Raw genomic sequence first — 19,678 nt, forward strand, 5'->3', positions numbered from 1 at the left:
ATACCCTTCTAGTACCCTTGGGTACCTAGTGTAGTGAATTCCATAGTTCATTGTCCCCTTTAGATAGCGCATTACTCTTTCAAGAGCCTTCCAATGATCATCTCCCGGGTTTGAAACAAACCGGCTCAGTTTGCTTACAGCAAACGAGATGTCAGGTCTTGTAGCGCTCGCTAAATACATTAATGAACCAATGATCTGAGAATATCTCAGCTGATCTCGCATTATCCTTTTGTTCTTTCTAAGAATTAAACTTGCATCATATGGTGTTGAGACAGGTTTATAGTCGCTATAACCAAAGTGACTTAACACCTTCTCCACATAGTGAGACTGTGTAAGAATCACCCCACCATTGCTCTCTTTTACCAGTTTTATATTAAGGATAACATCAGCTTCTCCCAGATCCTTCATCTCAAAATTTTGAGATAAAAACTCTTTGACTTCCTTAATCACATTAAGGCTAGTGCCAAAAATCAGTATGTCATCCACATACAAACACAAAATCACTCCTTCAGCCCCACCATAGAGATAGTACACACATTTGTCAGTTTCGTTCACAACAAAGCCAGCAGAGGTTAAAGTTGTATCAAACTTTTCATGCTACTGCTTAGGCGCTTGCTTGAGACCATATAAAGATTTCAACAACTTACAAACCATTCCTTCTTGACCCTTTGATACAAACCCATCCGGCTGATCCATATAGATCTCCTCTTCTAACTCTCCATTGAGGAAAGCCGTCTTAACGTCCATCTGATGAACGAGAAGACCATAAGAGGCTGCCAGGGAAAATAACACTCGAATTGTGGTCAATCGGGCAACTGGTGAATAAGTGTCAAAGAAATCTTCTCCTTCTTTTTGGGTATAACCCTTGGCCACAAGCCTAGCCTTGTACTTTTCAATAGTACCATCTGGCCTAAGCTTTTTCTTGAACACCCACTTGCATCCAACCGGTTTACATCCATAAGGACGTTCAACGACCTCCCAGGTTCCATTAGACATAATAGAATCCATCTCACTCCTCACTGCTTCCTTCCAATAGTCAGCATCAGGAGATGAATATGCCTCTTCAATGGTTCTGGGTGTATCATCTATGAGGTATACAATGAAATCATCACCAAAAAACTTTACAGTCCTTTGTCTCTTGCTTTTTCTCGGAGCATCATTGTTATCCTCCTCAGGATTTTTCACAAGTGTATGTTCATTGTGTTCTATCGGCTCAGCAGAGCCATCATCCTCGATGAACTCTTGCCTAGATGAACTTGTTTCATCTCTCATGGAAAAAATATTTTCAAAAAATGTAGCATCTCTGGACTCCATTATAGTACCAACATGCATGTCAGGTACTCCAGATTTCACTATTAAAAATCTATACCCAACGCTATAAATAGCATAACCTAGAAAGATACAATCCACAGTTTTAGGTCCAAGCTTACGTTTCTTGGTTATTGGCACACTCAGTTTTGCCAAACAACCCCATGTACATAAGTATGACAGTGTTGGCCTTTTCTTCTCCCATTCCTCGAATGGAGTTATCTCTTTATTCTTTGTAGGAACACGGTTTAGGACATGACATGCAGTCAATATAGCGCCACCCCACCATTCCTTGGAAAGTCCCGCTGTATCTAACATGGCGTTAACCAAGTCCGTTAGAGTGCGGTTCTTTCTTTCGGCAACGCCATTTGACTGAGGTGAATAGGGAGGCGTCCTCTCATGAATAATACCATGTTCCTCGCAGAATAAAATAAATAAATTTGAGAAATACTCGCCACCACAATCTGACCTAACTCTTTTGATCTTTCTCTCAAGTTGGTTTTCTACTTCAGCTTTATAGATTTTAAAGTAGTGTAAAGCTTCATCTTTTGACTTCAACAAATAGATGTAACAAAAATCTAGTACTATCATCAATCAAAGTCATGAAATATTTTTTACTACCTTTTGTCAACACTCCATTCATTTCGCACAAATCGGAATGAATTAATTCTAAGGGTGCCAAGCTCCTTGCCTCCGCGGTCTTATGAGGCTTATGAGTTTGTTTTGATTCAACACATATATGACACTTAGAATTTTTGACAAAAGTAAATTTTGGAATTAAGCTCAAATTAGCTAAGCGCATCATACAACCAAAATTAACGTGACAAAGCCTCGAATGCCAAACATTTGTTTCATCAACGTTAATAACATTGTATTCAACTTTATTACAAACATCTGACAAAGAAAGATGGAACAAGCCTCCGCTTTCATAACTCTTTCCAACAAAAGTACCAAACTTAGACAAGATACATTTATTAGACTCAAAGACTAATTTAAAACCATCTCTACACAGTAGAGAGCCGCTGACTAGATTCTTCTTGATGGTGGGGATATGCTGCACGTTCTTCAGCTGCACGATCTTCCCCGAAGTAAACTTCAGATTTACCGTACCAACACCAAGAACACACGCATGCGATCCGTTCCCCATCAGCAAGGAGGAAGTCCCGCCGGTTTGGTAAGAAGAGAACAAAGAAGCATCAGCACAAATATGAATATTAGCACTAGTGTCAACCCACCATTCGGGTGAACCAAAGATTGAAAGAACAGTAGGTAACAAATTACCGTACCCCGATGTTCCTCCAGGCTCGCTAATAACCATGTTGGCGGAGTTGTTGCCTTTGCGGTTCGGACACTTTGCAGCAAAGTGTTCCGTACTAGCACACACATAGCAAGCTCCCTTCTTCTTCTTCTTCTTCTTAAAAGTGGTTGTCTGCTTAGTCTTTGGTTGGTTCTGCAGTGGCTTTTTCTTGTTCTTGTGGGAGTTGTTCTTCTGAACAAGATTGGCGCTAGAAGCACCAACAACTCCTTTCCCACGTATGTCCTTTGCTCTCGCCTTCTCCTCAACATCAAGAGTCCCTATGAGTCCATCTATGGTGAACTCCTGTCTCTTGTGTTTTAGAGAAGTAGCAAAGTCCCTCCAAGAAGGTGGTAGCTTAGAGATTATATCTCCGACCACAAACTTATTGGGTAACACACATGGGGACTCTTTGCTGCAATTTTTGAGATCTTTTGCCAGAGTATGTATTTCATGAGCCTGTTCCACCACAGAACGGTCTTCGACCATCCTATATTCAAGGAACTGCTCTATGATATACAACTCACTCCCGGCGTCAGATACTCCATATTGAGTCTCAAGAGCATCCCACAATGCTTTGCCAGTTGGCAGCCGAATATAAGAATCCACCAGGTTTTCACCGAGAACACTAATGATCAAGCCTCGAAAGAGGATATCAGCCTCATCGAACGCACTCCCTTCCTCTGGAGAGAACTGTTCAGGCTTACCCACTTTTACATGGATCACTCTCGATAGTGTTAACCATAGTATAAGCCGCTCTTGCCAACGTTTGTAATTTGAACCATCAAAAGATGGTGATTTGATTGATGCAGCAAAGCTAGATACTGAAAGCCTATTAACAAAATCAGGTTTTTGGACTGTTAGACAACTAGGCAATTTTCGATATATTTTAATTCCAAATATTACTAGCAATTTCATGATATAAATGAGTGATAATTGGTGAATAAGATATGTGCATGTGTTCATGTTATTCTTACTAATAAGCATGAACAAAGACTTAAACCACAATAGGTTTAGTAAGTACCCCAAGGCGGGACCAGTGCTGGGGGCACCGGTTGCGCCGTTACCAGCTGGAATAGACATGTTATTCGACTGGCCTTGCTCGAAGTAGCCGAACTATGTCGATGCAGGAAGAAGTTCACAGTGCAGTCGTTCAGGGAGCGAGCGTAACCTGATTGCCCGCGTCGAGCAGAGGTCCCGGAGGCCTGCTCTCGCCTGGATTAGTGCTGAGGTGAGTGAGGATGGGAGGAGTGAGCAAAACGTCCTTCTCATCTCAGCACATCCCGTCGCACGTCACGTCCGGCCGGGCCACGGCCACGGCTCGGCGAGACGAGCGAGCGCGCGTGCGTGTGGTTCACCGTCCTCCTCTTACCGGCTTCACAAGTGGTATACACGAGGTCCACCCTTTAAGTCGGTTGAGATCCTTCTCAATTCCCGGTACGGAATTAAGCTATTGATTCCCTAGCATTTAATAGTGGGTTTTAAATTCTTTAAATGTATTGATTAGAATGAATGGGCCAAGCCCATAGCTCCAACACTCAAGGCGCCGGGAGGGGATGAAACGCCGGCTCTGTTCTTCAAGCAGTACTGGGATATTATGGGCAAAGATGTAACACGAGAGGTTAGAAGCTTGCTGCAGGGAGGTGAAATGCCAAAGGGATGGAATGAAACGGTGGTGGTGCTGATACCGAAGGTTCCAAATCCTGAGTGACTAAAGGATCTTCGCCCAATCAGTTTGTGCAATGTTGTGTACAAGATCGTGTCGAAGGTGCTATCAAATCGTTTGAAAGTTATTCTACCAGAGATTATTGCTATGAATCAAAGCGCCTTTGTCCCTGGACGTATGATTACGGATAATGTTTTGCTAGCTTATGAGCTGACACACTATATGCAGACAAAAAGGAGTGGGCGTCAGAGTTTTGCTGCTGTGAAATTGGCTATGAGCAAGGCCTATGACCGCGTGGAATGGTCTTTCTTGAAAAAGATGATGATCAAGCTGGGGTTTCATGAGCAATGGGTGGATATTATTATAAAATGTGTGACCACAGTGACATATCGCATAAACGTGAATGGTGAGCTTACTGATGAGATAGTGCCGGAACGTGGTTTGCGGCAGGGGGATCCCCTCTCCCCATATTTGTTTTTGTTGTGTGCTGAAGCCTTCTCATGTTTACTCCATGCAGCAGAAAGACGTGGAGAATTAGAAGGGGTGAAAGTGTGCCATGATGCACCGAGCATAAATCATCTTCTGTTTGCTGATGACTCGTTGTTACTCCTGAAAAATGATGCACGGAGTGCAACTCATCTGCAAGATATCCTTTCACTGTATAAAAATTGCTCGGGGCAAACGATAAATAAAGAGAAGTCTTTGATTATGTTCAATCAAAATGCAAAGAGTGTTGATAAGGAGCAGATGATGGCTGCTCTTGACATACGGCAGAGAGATGAGGGTAGATTGGTGAAAATCTCCTGATTGTCTATGGGCAAAAATGTAATTGCGCCGTCCAGCAGCTGGTGGAAAGCAGCCTAGCTCCGGATTCTAGGAGTTTTAGAATTAAAGAAAAATCTTACTACTAGAATCCTCAGCACAATCTGACCTGTTTGTAAGCCATGCAGCTTCCAGATTATGGATTCCTAAAATCTTGTGTATTCCAAACGGGCCTATAGTTTTGTGCCAAATAAATTTTGTAATCCTATTTTTTCTCTTATTACACCCTTTCTTCAATTAGTGACCCAACAAATTTCGTAGATACATGTTTGGATCAAATTAGCATAATTTCGTAGATACATGTTTGGATCAAATTATAATGATGTTGTAGGAAACATTACAAGATAAATCCAACAGAAGAGAAATCATGCACGTGGGAACAAAAAAAAAAATTAAAAAGAAATATGGCATTCATTATGGTGCTTGTGCATAGTTCAACTTCTATAGACCCACCTGTCATAGGTAAGCCCCAATCCAAAAACTTCAAAATTTGCTGGGCAGCGCAAACATGGCATTCATGGTGAAGGCCTCCGTAGCACTTTTGCTGTAATACTATTTTTGTGTTACTATAGTATATGCATTTGTGACATATTTTACATGTTCCAGTCAAGTGTTACAACATACTATTCTCTAACATCTTGGTTGTAACATTAATTTTGTGTTACTATAACGGTTGTTTGTAACACATTTTTTTAAAACAAACGCTATGTGTTACAACCTTCATTTGTAACACATACCTTTGTGTTCCTATAAAATTTCTTTGTATCACAATAATGATTGGGAGTGTTACCATATCTATGTTTTGTAGTAGTGTTTGCCGGTTCTGGTGGGCTCAGCAAGAAAATGATCGCAAGATGCATTTGTTGTCGAAGGAAACTTTATGTACCAGTAAAGAAAATGGGGGCTTGGGATTTCGGGACTTGCACTTGTTCAACTTGGCAATGCTTGCAAGACAGGGCTGGAGAATATTAACAAACCCGGAGTCTTTGTGTGCAAGGGTTCTCGGAGCGAAATATTTTCCGGATGATGATCTGTTGAAGGTGCAAGAGAGGCCGGGCATTTCTTATTCATGGCGCAGCATAGTTCGGGGTATGCAAGCTCTGAAGACGGGGCTCATTTGGAGAGTGGGGGATGGGTCACAGATTAATATCTGGCTCGATCCATGGGTCCCGGATGGAGTAACAAGACGACCAATCACCCCGAGGGGTCATACGCTGATGACAAGGGTTTCAGAGTTGATAAACCCAACTACAGGTGATTGGGATCACCAGCTGATAGTTTTTTGGGAAGAAGATTGGGAGCGTATTCTAGGCATACCTGTCAAGCCGGGAATGGATGATCTGCTTGCCTGGCACTTGGACAAGAAGGGTATTTTTTTTTCTGTTAAGTCAGATTACCATGTTTTGGTTGATAACAAGAAGAGAGAAGCTCGCCGGCAGCAGGGAGAGGGCAGTTCACGTTCTGTCCAGGCATCAGATACTGAGTTTAAGTGGAAGAAAATACGGAAATTAAGTTGTCAGCCCAAGGTGAAACACATTCTGTGGAGGTTCACACAAATAGTTTGCCTCTTCGCAAGAATATCAGCAGGCGTGGTATGGACATTGACACTAGGTGTCCGGTCTTCTGGAGATTGGATGAGGATGGGGGGCACTGTTTTCTCAAGTGCAAGTATGTTAAACTTCGTTGGAGGGCTCTGAATCTCGAGGCTGAAAGACTGGTGCTCACCAGTTTACCATCCTCTAAACAAGTGACTGAACATATACTAGCAATGTCGGAGGAGAAGAAACTGCTCATCGTTGACCTCCTGTGGGCATGGTGGGATGCTCGCAACAAAACAAATGCAGGAGAACAGAGGAGTACAACCGCAGAGGTTATCTATAGAGCACGATCAGTAACTTTACAGGGGCAACTAGAAGAAGCAGAAAGAAAAGAGGCTGGTACGGGAGAGCACGATCAAAGGTGGATTCCACCGATGCCTGATGTCTGGAAGATCAATATTGATGCAGCGTTCTGGGAGAAGGAACTGACGGGAGCCTGGGGTTTTGTTGTCCGTGACAATCATGCTACTACAGTGTTGGCAGGTGCAGGGAGGATATCGGTGGTGAGTGATGCACTGTGCGCGGAAGCCCACGTCTGCATTGCGGCGCTACAAGCAGCAGCGCGGCTCAGGGCATGCAGAACATTGTTCTGGAGACTGACTCCCTAACGCTGGTGAAGGCTCTGTAAACACAAGACTATGATTTGGCCCCAGGAGGTGTGCTATTCAGGGAAACAAAGTTCATCCTTGAGACTATTGTTTAGTTCGACGTCGATCATCCATGCTTATCGATCGTGTAACACTGTGGCTCATGATTTAGCTCGTTTTGGTCGTGCTCGGGACCCGGATCATCCTGTCATTTGGATGCATCCCCTCCCAAGCTTTGTAACTAGTCTTTTGGTCCTTAATTCCACGGCTAGTTAAATAAAGTAACGAGCGTTTGCCATCAAAAAAGAAATATAATACATAAATATCTTTCTCGAATGGCTAACGATAGTACACAGATATATTCCGTATATAATCATATTAGCTTAATTGATTTATATTTAAATTATAATTATTAGAATAAAATTTAATTCTAAGGTTTCAAACGGAACCTTAGGGATTTCTTTGTTCGATCTGATCCATGCGCTACGTTTATTCTCGAATTTGGATCGATAGAATTTAAACCACTTATTACAATGTTTTCTTTCTAGTGTTGGACAACCGCAAAGTATACTGGCGTGCTATCCAATCCTATTCCCTAAGACTTTATTCTAGAATCTTGATCCGTTGACAGAATCTAAAATATTTACCATGCTTTCCTTGCAGAGTATATATGGATGTGTTTGCACTAGAGAGAACATAAAAACAAGACACAACATGGAGATAGAGTCAAGCAAAACTTAACACATGAACTTCGCAAAAAAGAAAAAGAAAACTTAACATATGAAAAAAAATTGTACAACATTATAAACGGAATTAAGGCTATGACAAGTTAAACGAGAGTGAGAGAGGCGTGTATGTGTTTGCACACGAATATACATAATAACATCAGAGATGAACTTTGTTGGTTACGAGGTTCATATTCCAATCTGTCGTTGACTCGTTTGCTCATGTTAATCATTATTTTAACGATAAGCTACGTGCTCATTGACAATGGTACATATACGATATGTTCATAAAAGTAAGCGGGCATGTGTGTACACAAATTACAACAATTGATAATAGAGAGCATAGTTTCCGTCCATGGATTGTAAGTGTACGTGTAATAGAGAGCATAGTTTCCGTCCAAATGGATTGTAAGAGCCTATTTAGAAGAGCTCCGGGGTGCTCCAGCTCCATGCGATGTAGTGCTACTGTACCACCCTAGAGCCGGAGCCGGAGCCGAAGCCGGTGGAGCTACATTTTTCCAGCTCCACCGGATCCACTTCTTTCCTAGTTTATTTTGGATCTCGATCTATGTTCCGACTCCTTGCTACAGCGCAGAATATATAGTGCAGAACAGTGTAAAATAGTGTTGCTACAGTATCATTCACTATAGCACGGAGCTGAAACCATCTCCGGTAGAGGTCTCTCAAACAGGCCCTAAGGACGCGTTTGGTTCGTTGGTGAGCGGAGCCTAGCTCGCACCTACGGCTGAGCTAGGACAGGCTCAAGACATACAACAGCATATTTGGTTGACTAAATCAATATGCACAGGATCAAAACTACACCTGTTTGGTTGGTTGCACTAGTGTATTTTGTATTAGTTTGAATTTAAAAAATAAGTACTAACATCATATCTATTTTGCTTCAATCCACAACATACTACTTATTATTGTTATATTAATATACCTTAAGATATGCTAATTATTAATTAATACCATCATTTATCTACTAATAGGCGGCATCCCGTGAGCTTGGCTCCGGGGAAACGGGTTTCAATCTTATTTTCCGGGAGCCAGGCTCGCTGGCTGCTTTTGCATGCCACCAGCCAGGCCCAAGCCTCCGCCCGGCCAACCAAACTTCCCCTCCTTGCATCCCTATAGCGTGGCCATGGCGTACGCAGGAAACCAAACGCGCCCTAAGCGCGTACGTGTACGGAGTCGATCGAAGAATCATCACGTACACATCCACTTGGCATACGTGCCGATACCAGCCACACTTGTTCCAGCGAATTATGTGGCGAGGAGAGAGGCCCCGCCGGAATCAACTACCGAACCAAATTTGGAAACCTCGTCGGCCCCGCCCTATCTGAGCCGCGGGCCCCACACGGGAACTCCTCCGAACCGATTCGAACCCAGGAAAAACGCGGAATTTTATTTTCGTCCTCGCCCCCTTTCTCTGACCAAGACCGACCACAAAGGCGCCCGCCGCACAGACGGAAGAAGAGGAAGAAACTCGCCGTCTAGGGTTTCCGCCTCCGCCGCCACCGCTGATAAGGTGGGAGTGGGGGAACCTCGCCGCGATGCCACAGTCTGTGCTGGTGGAGCGCGCGACGAGCGAGTCGCTCATCGGGCCTGATTGGTCGCTCAACCTCGAGATCTGCGACATCCTCAACCACGACCCCTCGTGAGCGCCTCCTTCCCGTCCCCTTTGTGTCGGCGTTTTACTTTCCGCGCTTTTCACCTACCGCCGGCGAGAAGCTCCACGGGTTTTGCGCTGGTCTCTTGGCGGTTCTGTAGGGGTAGGCGGCTGGGATGAGGCTTGCGGTAAAATTGGTTTGGTTGCTCGGGGTGGAGCTTCTAATGATCGATCATCGTAACCGTCATATGCGGGCGAGGTTCAATTTCTGTGGTGCTGTGGCTGTGTTTGTTCATCGACTTCAATTTATAATAGTTAGACAACGAGGCGTTTGTTTTCCAATAGACGAAGAAAGCAAATTTGTTGTTTGTGTAATCTCATGATCAAATATGTGGGTTTTAGCTAATCTGGTGACAGTTTAATATCAGGATTAGGAATATCATCCCTGCTCCTGGCAGAGCTGCGCTGTAGTGCCCATCAGTCACTGCATCTTGCACACTGTCCACTATTCCTAGTAGCCACCAAATAGACTAGACGGTATGGTTGCCGCACAGGCAGTTGAAGGGTAGCAGTGTGGACATATTAAGGAAGAACGAGCGGGCCAACTTCTGCCCCCACTAGACAAGAATTGAAAAAAATTAGTTTGACGTACTAATTGGTCACAGAATTTTTATCCTTCATTACACGTGAAGGTTATTTTTTTTTGGTTAAATATGAGTTAATAACCCTAATGGTCCTGAGATAGTGGATCAGATGCTCAACCAAGCTCCCTTAATAGTGACTGAGGGGCTATTTGGATCCAGGGACTAATTTTTAGTCTGGGTCATATCGGATGTTTGGATGCTAGTTAGGGGAACTAAACATGAGCTAACTATAAAACGAATTGCATAAATGGAGACTAATTCACGAGATGAATCTATTAAGCCTAATTAATCCATCATTAGCACATGTTTACTGTAGCACAACATTGCCAAATCTTGGAGTAATTTGGCTTAATGGATTCGTCTTGCGAATTAGTCTCTATTTATGCAATTGGTTTTGTAATTAGTCTATATTTAATACTTCTAATTGGTGTCCAGACATCAGATGTGGCGGGACTAAAAATTAGTCCGGGGGATCCAACCCTAAGTCCCTATTTGGCAGGGCTATAGCTCCTTGCTCCACAGAGTTTGCAGGCTTAAATAAGGTGGTTTAAGTCTATTTCAATCTAAAATGGAAACACAAGCTACTAAGCTAGACCTCTAGCAAATAGGCCCTACCCAAGATGGAAGTATGATGGGAAACAGAAACAAGGAGTGGCAGAAACAAAACATACATAGTTTTTGGAACTGAATATTTATAATTTTATGTTGACATCTGTGAGATATGGAACACTTGATCTATTGTTCAAAAGTTGAACTTTAATGCTTGGCGAATCAGGAGAAAACAAGTGGATAGCATTGATTTTCTATGTTGCAAAACTGAAGGAGTCATGCAAATCACAGTGATTTCAATCTGGAACTTGCATGTAACAATATTTTCTTCATTGTACTTTATAAATCGTGTGCCCTCTTTTTGGTGAGGGAAAAATGAGTTTTAGTGTTTCCTAGTGGTATCTTGTCAATTCAATTCATAGCATGTCCTTTAGTGTATTTCTCTCACACTTCCATGTTTCACATAGGCAAGCCAAAGATGTAGTGAAGACTATCAAGAAACGGATTGGGCACAAGAACTCAAAGGTCCAGCTTCTTGCATTAACGGTAAGTACCATTCTGTTTTTTGCCTATGAACCATACTTCGCCAGTTGGTCTGTACAGAGGAGCTTTCTGATTGTTTTCTAGCATGAACTTTAAAAATTCTAAACATACTTATTTAGCTTCTATGATGTGCACATGAAAGTGCAAAATTGTGGGCATCTTGCAGCAGTACTTCATTATGAATTGATCTATGGCTTGTTAGTTCCGTACCTAATGCTTCCTGTTTTACTGCTTCATCTTCCACTCTTTTTGATTTGTCTCAGCATACCTTAGTTATCCACAAGATAAATAATTGAATTATGTTTGGTTTTTGCAATCTGATTCGATTGTTTGGGGTTGTTCATACTTCATCTTGAATGCAGGTAACTTAGTAAGCCTTTACTAAGCTACTGCAATTGTTTCCCATTTTCCTTTCAGTTGCTCGAGACCTTGATTAAAAATTGTGGAGATTTTGTCCATATGCAAGTTGCTGAGAAGGATGTACTTCATGAAATGGTGAAGATAGCGAAGAAAAAGGTATGTGAACGCCTTTTCATGTTCTCCAATATCATTGTCACTTTCCACTTCAACATGTACAAAATGTGTCAGAACCCTTGGAAGAAATTTCTGAGCTCGGGTTTTCGAGCAACCCTGTTACATATTTTTATCTGTTATTTTATTTGTTCTTTAGCCGGACTATCATGTTAAAGAGAAGATACTGATTCTGATTGACACTTGGCAAGAAGCTTTTGGTGGTTCCCATGCAAGGTATCCGCAGTATTATGCAGCATATCAAGAGATGCTGGTAAATGCCATCATATTTTGTTTTCCTTCCATAATTGTATGCTATTATCAATATGTTACAACAAGTACTAACGAACAATAAGTATATTAGCAGAAACTAAGTGGTGTTTGTTGCAATATCTGGACTATTGCAGTAGCATAACCCTCATTTCGGCCAAGCTTTTAGACCTTCATAGTGTTAGTTTACCTAGTACTTAGCTCTAAAATTTCTGTAACTTATCATACTTTTGCTCTTCGATGTATCAGCGTGCTGGAGCTGTATTTCCTCAAAGGCCAGAGAGTTCTGTGCCAATTTATACTCCGCCACAGACACAACCTCTAAGGAACTATCCGCCTCCTGCTTTGCGCAACACTGATTATCGACAAGATGCGCCCGAATCATCTTCAGCACCAGAAGTGCCTACATTAAGGTACATTGCTTTTCTTTACCATGTATCCATGGAATTGATGTTGCTCATTCTTTCCTTCTCCCATTATATTGTGCAGTCGATGATTTTAAGATAATTCAGATTATGTTTGCAGCATATCTGTAATTTCAGTTCTTATTAAGATCGTTTCTTAAAGTTGGTTAAACTGGCTTCAATAAAGAGAAATACACGAGATTATGCATAAAAAAATTTCTATGTAACTATATGAGAATTTCTAATGCGCAAATGCTTTCTTTCCATAGCTTTTCTTTTTCCTTTTCCTTATTTCTACATCGCAGCTCTCCTTTCTGTGGACCAATTTCATAATCTCATGTTTTTCATTGCTATGATTAGCAGAGCCTTATTTGTTGAAATAATTTCCTTTCAAAAAGAAATTTCAAAATCAAATTATGTTTTTTTGTTGCCAGCCTGACAGAAATTCAGAATGCACGCGGGGTCATGGATGTTCTTTCAGAGATGTTGAATGCTATTGATCCTAATAACAGAGAGGTACTTTCTGCCCTGTGCCTACTGCCCTCTGTAGTTACACATCTAGTAAAATAATGAGATGACCAGTTTATTTGTAGAAAAGAAAGTGTATTTTGTGCCCCCATTTTCTTTTGGGGCATCTTTCTATAACTTTTAATGTGGAATTACAATTTTTCTCTAGTAAGCCCTGGAATCAGTATTTCTAAATATTAATGAACATGCAGGGTTTAAAGCAGGAGGTAATTGTGGACCTTGTGGACCAATGCCGTTCGTACAAGCAAAGAGTGGTGCAACTTGTCAACTCAACATCGTAGGTTACAGCTTTATGTTCTGCTTTCCAACCAGTGTATAGATTAAATGAAATTAGGTAGTCTAATAGGATGTGAATATTGAACCCCCACTAAACTACTATCTATGCTAAGTTTTCTTTATTAATAATGGATAATTTTTTGTAGCAGCAGTGAACTGCTAATTTACAATCAGTCTCTACTCTTTAAGCAAAGACTAACCGTACCACAGTTTACTTTTTTCTTTAACTTGAAGCTTAAATATGATATTTCATATATTCTTTTCTATATCAGACCATTATCTACATGATGCATATAAAATTTATGGGGTCTGGATCATTCAGAGGAAACCTGCTAGAATATACCATTCCTGTATTGATATTATTTCCTTGAACTGGATATTCAAAACATGACTTTCTATCATCCATTAGAATTTTTGTGCTTGTTTTTCATGTGAGCTTTCTAATACTTTCCATATATTTAATGGTGACAGGGATGAGGACCTATTAAGTCAGGGCCTTTCACTGAATGATGATTTGCAGCGGGTTTTAGCAAAACACGATGCAATTGCTGCTGGCATTGCTGTTCGGGTAGAAAAACCAAAAGCATTCCCGGCCCGTGCAGACAGTTCTCCAACAAAACCAGAGGGGCCAAAAGAGACAGATCAAAGGTTGTCTTTTGTCCTTTAATAAATCCTGTTTTTACTGCCTAATATTTATCTTGCAAAAAGCAACCCGTTAGATGATGAGGGTTTGGTAGCCACTGAAACAGTATCTGAGCAAGTATTCTCTGACTGACTTCTCTTATAAATGTTTCAAACATGTCAGGTCTTCTAAAGATGCCAGTAGCATGACGCCGTTTGAGCAGTCAGCACTTCCTGCACCACCATCATCAAGTGCTTCAAAGTCTCATGTAAAACCAGCTACTAACCCTAATATTGACCTACTTAGTGGAGATGACTTTTTCAAACCAGAACCTGTTCATTCCCAAGCCCTTGTTCCTGTAAGCAATCAGCCTGCAGCTTCAGCTTCTTCAAGCCACTCTTTAGACCTTTTAGACATGTTTTCAGATAGCAATGCTATCAATAACTCCAGCCAGAACCCTGCCACACCTCCTATACCAAACACAAATCCCAATCCCTTAGCACCAGAAGCCTATCCTGCTCCACAGCAACCTGTTCCACCACAACATCCTTCTCCATATTCCAATGGCTTAAATTCGAATACGTTGGCACCTTATGATCAAGGCTCTAACTTAACCTCAGCAAGTTCTTGGAATGGGCAGTTTGCTCCTGGAATGGTTCCACCACAACAAGCATCGAATTATGGTACTAAATTTGTCTTCTTTAATCTAAGCTTCTAAAAATATATTAACTTGGTATTATTTTTTCATATTAGTGAAGCACTAAAAGCAGCTTCTGGTTAGGTAATGCGAAAATGGGTTTAGGGTTTATTTCTTCATTTTTCTGAGCTGTTCTACAAAAGCACTTGCAAAATATACTTTGTGTAATTTGAGATGCAGTAATTTGAGAAGAATGTTGTTTATTGCCTAGAAAAGAATTATGCTAATGTCAGTCTGCTTACACTCTGTGTAATTTGAGATGCAGTAATATCACCATTTGCAACTTAGCCAATCACCGAAAACTCTTAAAGATTTTGACAAACAAATTAGCACAATCTACCTCAATGCTAGATAGCCTATTATAAAGTTAGCATCAAACAGGTTGAGTTTTTGTCTGTTTGTGATGTACTCTGTAGCTTCTTTATTTATTTTCCATGTAGAAGCTATTCTCCTCAGATAGTCAGCTATTGGTCCTTGACAGGTCAAGATGAACAAAGCAGTGACCTTCCACCACCACCCTGGGAAGCCCAGCCTGCAGAAAGTGAGCAATTCCAAGCTAGCCATCCTGGTGGGTTGTCAGTTCCGCCACAATTTGGAGTTAGTCAACCTCAGCCTGTTCAAATCGCCCAGCCTGGACAGCAAATTTTGCCGTCACAATCAATGCCAGGACAACATGGAGGGCAGTTTCAGCCCGGACTTGGGGTCCAACAACAGTATGTGACGCCAAATACACAATATGGAGGAATGTATCAGCCAGTGCAAGGCAATCAAGCAGGAGGCATATACCCCCAGCAGATGGCAGGAGATGTCTACCAGCAGCAGATGTATGGAGGCCAGATGGCCAGTTATGGCTACGGTCAGCAGCCTGGTGGCTACTACGTTCCAAACGCCGGATACGCATACGCCAGTGCAAACGAGCTGTCTCAGAGGATGAATGGGCTCTCGATGCAAGATGGCAGTCTGTATGGCACACCTGGGTCTTCCCTCCAGCAGCGCAGCAGGCCAAGCCGACCAGAAGATTCACTCTTTAGTGATCTTGTTAGCATTGCCAAAACAAAGCCTAGCAAAACTGCGTCTAATAAGCCTGGTGACTTGTAAAGACGAGCCATTGCTTACTACCAGCCTTGGCCATGGTGATAGCTTTTGCTCAGAGTATATAAGTTCTTTTGGAATTTTTCCCCCCTATTGGAAAGTAGCAGGTGAGGGTTATAGATTCTGAGGATTCATAGCAGAGTGTTCGACATAATTTTATTTTGTTTGATTCTTGCAAGCAATTATGTTTTCTTTACTAGTGTTCTGGAGTTCTATGTATGTACATAAAATATCCAGCCGAGGGAAGAAAAAAAAAATTCTGGTGACGGTGTGTGGTACCGGTATCCAGTGGACCCTGTCTCTTATCTATTGGGTCTTCCCAGTTTTCTGATTGCTTAAGTTGGGGGCGTTACTATGCTCGTAAAGTTCCTTGCCTCGAGTCATTAGGAGCAGGCTCCACCTGTTCTGCAAATTTGTGAAACTAGCTATGGATGTGTTCTGTATATTGATGAGGACTAAAAGGAGCAAACAACTATGCAGTGGCTAGGCCCATGGCTACATGTAGAAATAGACGTGCACACATTTACCAATTTTGGAATTTCATTTTCTTGGTGCCATTTTACAATGGAATCATAGGAATGTTATGGTAATATTTTTTTAAAGCGATGTGGGTACTTTTGAAGTACTTGAAGGGCATGATCGATTGTGGATTAATGCACCAAGGGCATGATCGATTTGTTCCAAACCAAAGTTGCTCTCGACATAGTTCTATTCACCCCAAGCTGAATTTTCGTCCTTGTAAGAGGCCTATAAGTTTCTTTCTTCTCAGTCTGGCCACTTCCTCCCAAATTATGGACCTCGTAGCATTTCTTCAGGCCTTGGCTCTTCTCAACAGAACTTGGAAAGCATGAATCCCTCCCTCCTCGCATAAAGGCTTTTGCTTGGAGGTAACATAGGAATACTTTAGCTTCTGGTCCAGAGCTTCTTGTTTCAGTACTAAGATTGATGCTTCTTGTAAAACTTGTGGCTTAATTGAAACTGATTTTCACCTCTTTTTTTAGTGCACTTCCGCTAGGGCTGTTTGGTTCTCTCCTAACACCCCCTAGTGAGACAATGTACAAGACACTTTAGTGACTATCTTGAATAATAATTTTTCAGAAGATTTACTATAGAAAATTCTCACTAGGTTGTGGTATTTATGGAATGGAAAATACCCCGTGGCCCTATGGGCAGGTCCCCCGCCCATCAACGGCGTTAGCCTCCGTTTGTCAGCACACTTATATCCTTTTGTCGTCTTCTTCCTATTCTGTTACTTTATCTATCCAAGCTTATATGATTCCTCCTTTCTTTTCTCTCTTTCATTCTTATCTTAATTGCAGCTCAACTTCTATTAGTAAAATAGCTTATGTCTAAATTTCTTTCTAGCAAATGTCCATGAGATGGGTTCTATTAAAATTAATTTCTATCATTTTGTCCAGAAAAATAGCTCATAACAGCAGTGATTTCTAGATTTTTTTTTCCAATCTAGACTTGGAAATATCCGGTCCAAATGCAAACTCAAATCCACTAACAGTTTGACACAATCTGTCTAGACTCTTGAAAAATTAAAAATTGAAGTTGAAAGTTAAAGCTTGCATCTGATTAGAAAGAATACTCTTTTGACAGAGGATTTGGTGGGATCCGACAAGAAACAATCTGGCAAAAAACAGAAGTTTTTTGGAGTAAACCCAGCAGCATTTCGTCAAACGTCAGCAATGCTTCAACCCTCCTTTTCAAATAAAATAAAACAATGCTTCAACCCACCCTGATGTGCAACCAGAAAACATTCGGATCAAGAAATAAAAGAGAGAGAGAAAACATAGGAAACCGCCCAAATCACGGCTTGAGGTGATAACGCTCGCGACGGGTGTGGTGTTGATGCTGTTGGCTGCTGCCTTTCCATACGGTCCGTAGCTGCCGGGACTGGCGCTACTAGTGCCAGCTTCGTGGGGGAAGAGGTTCCATGACGACCGGGCGCTCACCGCAGCGCACAACCAGTGCGAGGCCGAGAACCGTCCTGGAGCTTGAGCCTACACTCCTCCATGCTCCATTCGCAGGGGCCGCTCCTCCATGCGTTCATGGACCCGTCGCTACGCTTTGCTGATGGTGCGCGCCTCCGCCGTCGCAGCCGGCGCTGCTGCCACCCACCGCCTCCGCTGCAGCTACTTCATGGACTCGTCCTGCATGCCCGTGCTCCAGCGAGATGTCGCCTCTACCGTTCTGCAGTCCTGATGCTGCGCCCCTCTCGCCCGCGAGCTCGCCGCGCTGGCCGTGCTCATCCGACCACGAGGAGGACGACGGCTCCCCGCCGCTCGGTAGGAAGCGCCTCATGAGGCCGCATCAGGGGCGGCGGCAGGGGTATGCCCGTCTTGGCATACCCATGATTTGGGAGAAAAAAATTAATAAATATATATTTATACGTATTTTGTATATTCAGCTCACAAGGAATAAAGCTCACTAGTCCAGCAAGAAAGAAATTTCCTCCCGTCCACGATGAATTATGGGAAGAACAAGCAAAGGATAGGAATAAAATAGGTGATGAATATTTGAACAATTGCTTAGTTACATTTATTGAGAGAGAATTATTCAGTCAAGTGAAAGATGAGCATCTCATCAATCTCTTCTAACAAGAGAATTGTAGCACTATGTAGTAGCCTTTTACTGTTTTTAATATTCTTTAATTATTCATGTCTAGAACTTATACTTTGGTTATTGTCGGAGAAAATCTCCAGCCGGGTGGCAGAAAGCACCCGCCTAATCCTAGTTAAGGATGGGTTTGGAGGAGACTTAGGAGCGCTCGTTCGATGTGCGGATGAACGCAGGAAAGACGCAAGGATTTAGAGTGGTTCGGGCCGCCGGAGCGTAATACCCTACGTCCACTTTGGTGTTGTATTGACTGTGTAAGCCCGAATGGAGAGCAGCTTGAGCTTGTGTGTCCAAAAAACTCGCCGTCTAACGAGTACACACTCCCTTTTATAGTTCAAGAGAGGTGCTTACACTGTGCGGGACCCCGACAGGTGGGCCCGGCCAACAGGGACCTACTCTATGTGATATGGAGATCTCCCTCTCCAGCCCCTTGTTGCTGCCTTCACGGTTGGGAAGATAACGTGCGTATCTACAACTTGGATGCGGTCGTGTGCTGTCTTGCAGGCACAGTGACCGCTGTCAATGTTACCCAACAGTGGTGCTGTGCTGCCACTGTTGGGCGCGATTCTGACAGGCATGGGGGCAGTGCTGACCCGCCGCGCCGTTGCCTCCGCGTGCACTGTGGCAGCGCACGCCTCGGCTCTCTTGTTACAACCCATCATTACGCCGCGCGCGGCGCCGTGACGGGACTGCACGGCGCTGGCGCACAGTACACGGTGACACGACGCGCCGCCTTGGAAACAGGCGGGCTTACCGTGGTGTCAGCCTACCTGCCCCTGTGTCAGTGGCAAGCCACGCTTTTTGACTTGGGGGGTGCCCGGCCCAGCTACCGCATTGAATGCTGGTAGGTGGGCTGGAGAACCGCGAAGGGCCTCCTGCCACACGCACGTGGCAGGGCCAGCCCCGCTCCCTTCACAGGGGGGAACATGGCGGCACCGGACCCCTCCCCGGAGGGAGGGGGGTCCGGGCCCCCGAGGCCGGTTGGAGCGGTCAGGCCCGTGATGGTACGGCCATTACACGCAGCGGCCCCGGACCTCCCTGGGGAGTCCGGGTCTGCGGGGTCTACCCGAGTGCTCCTTGCCTTCCGTGGCATGCGGAGGCCCCGGACCTCAGAGAGCTCGGGGAGGGTCCGGAGACCACGGTCCCAGCTTCAGGCCCGGGCCGTATGCCACGTCACCTAGAAGGCGAGGGGGAGATCACGTATGGTGATACGCTAAGGGCCTGGACACCCTAGCAGGAGGTACCCCTGTCTGTATGTACCGACAGAGGCCCCCGAGCCCACCTCGGATGAAGAATGAACCCGCAG

The 19,678-nt window shown here is 43.3% G+C and overlaps 1 protein-coding gene across 2 annotated transcripts; it reads left to right on the forward strand.

The window, feature by feature from the left end:
* The first annotated feature begins 9,424 nt into the window (after positions 1–9,424).
* Positions 9,425–16,086, forward strand: LOC112889306 (TOM1-like protein 9). 2 transcript variants are annotated; one of them, XM_025955870.1, is made up of 10 exons: positions 9,425–9,660; positions 11,273–11,351; positions 11,766–11,864; positions 12,019–12,132; positions 12,378–12,541; positions 12,967–13,048; positions 13,252–13,337; positions 13,808–13,984; positions 14,142–14,641; positions 15,137–16,086. In XM_025955870.1, exons 1-10 carry the CDS (start codon positions 9,557–9,559, stop codon positions 15,751–15,753), a joined length of 2,022 nt encoding a protein of 673 aa, XP_025811655.1. In that variant the 5' UTR covers positions 9,425–9,556; the 3' UTR covers positions 15,754–16,086. The 2 variants fall into 2 exon arrangements, with proteins under 2 accessions (XP_025811655.1, XP_025811656.1); XM_025955871.1 differs by lacking the exon at positions 12,019–12,132.
* The last annotated feature ends 3,592 nt before the right edge of the window (positions 16,087–19,678 follow it).

The sequence above is a fragment of the Panicum hallii genome, chromosome 4, assembly GCF_002211085.1.
Source record: "Panicum hallii strain FIL2 chromosome 4, PHallii_v3.1, whole genome shotgun sequence".
Classification (NCBI taxonomy): domain Eukaryota; kingdom Viridiplantae; phylum Streptophyta; class Magnoliopsida; order Poales; family Poaceae; genus Panicum; species Panicum hallii.

Bases quoted from the DNA above. Each gene is read 5' to 3' on its own strand.
- LOC112889306 (XM_025955870.1), top strand. From the start codon at position 9,557: ATGCCACAGTCTGTGCTGGTGGAGCGCGCGACGAGCGAGTCGCTCATC. The intron at 12,542-12,966 runs GTACATTGCTTT...TTTTGTTGCCAG, and splicing joins CCAGAAGTGCCTACATTAAG to CCTGACAGAAATTCAGAATG. The intron at 13,985-14,141 runs GTTGTCTTTTGT...CAAACATGTCAG, and splicing joins CCAAAAGAGACAGATCAAAG to GTCTTCTAAAGATGCCAGTA.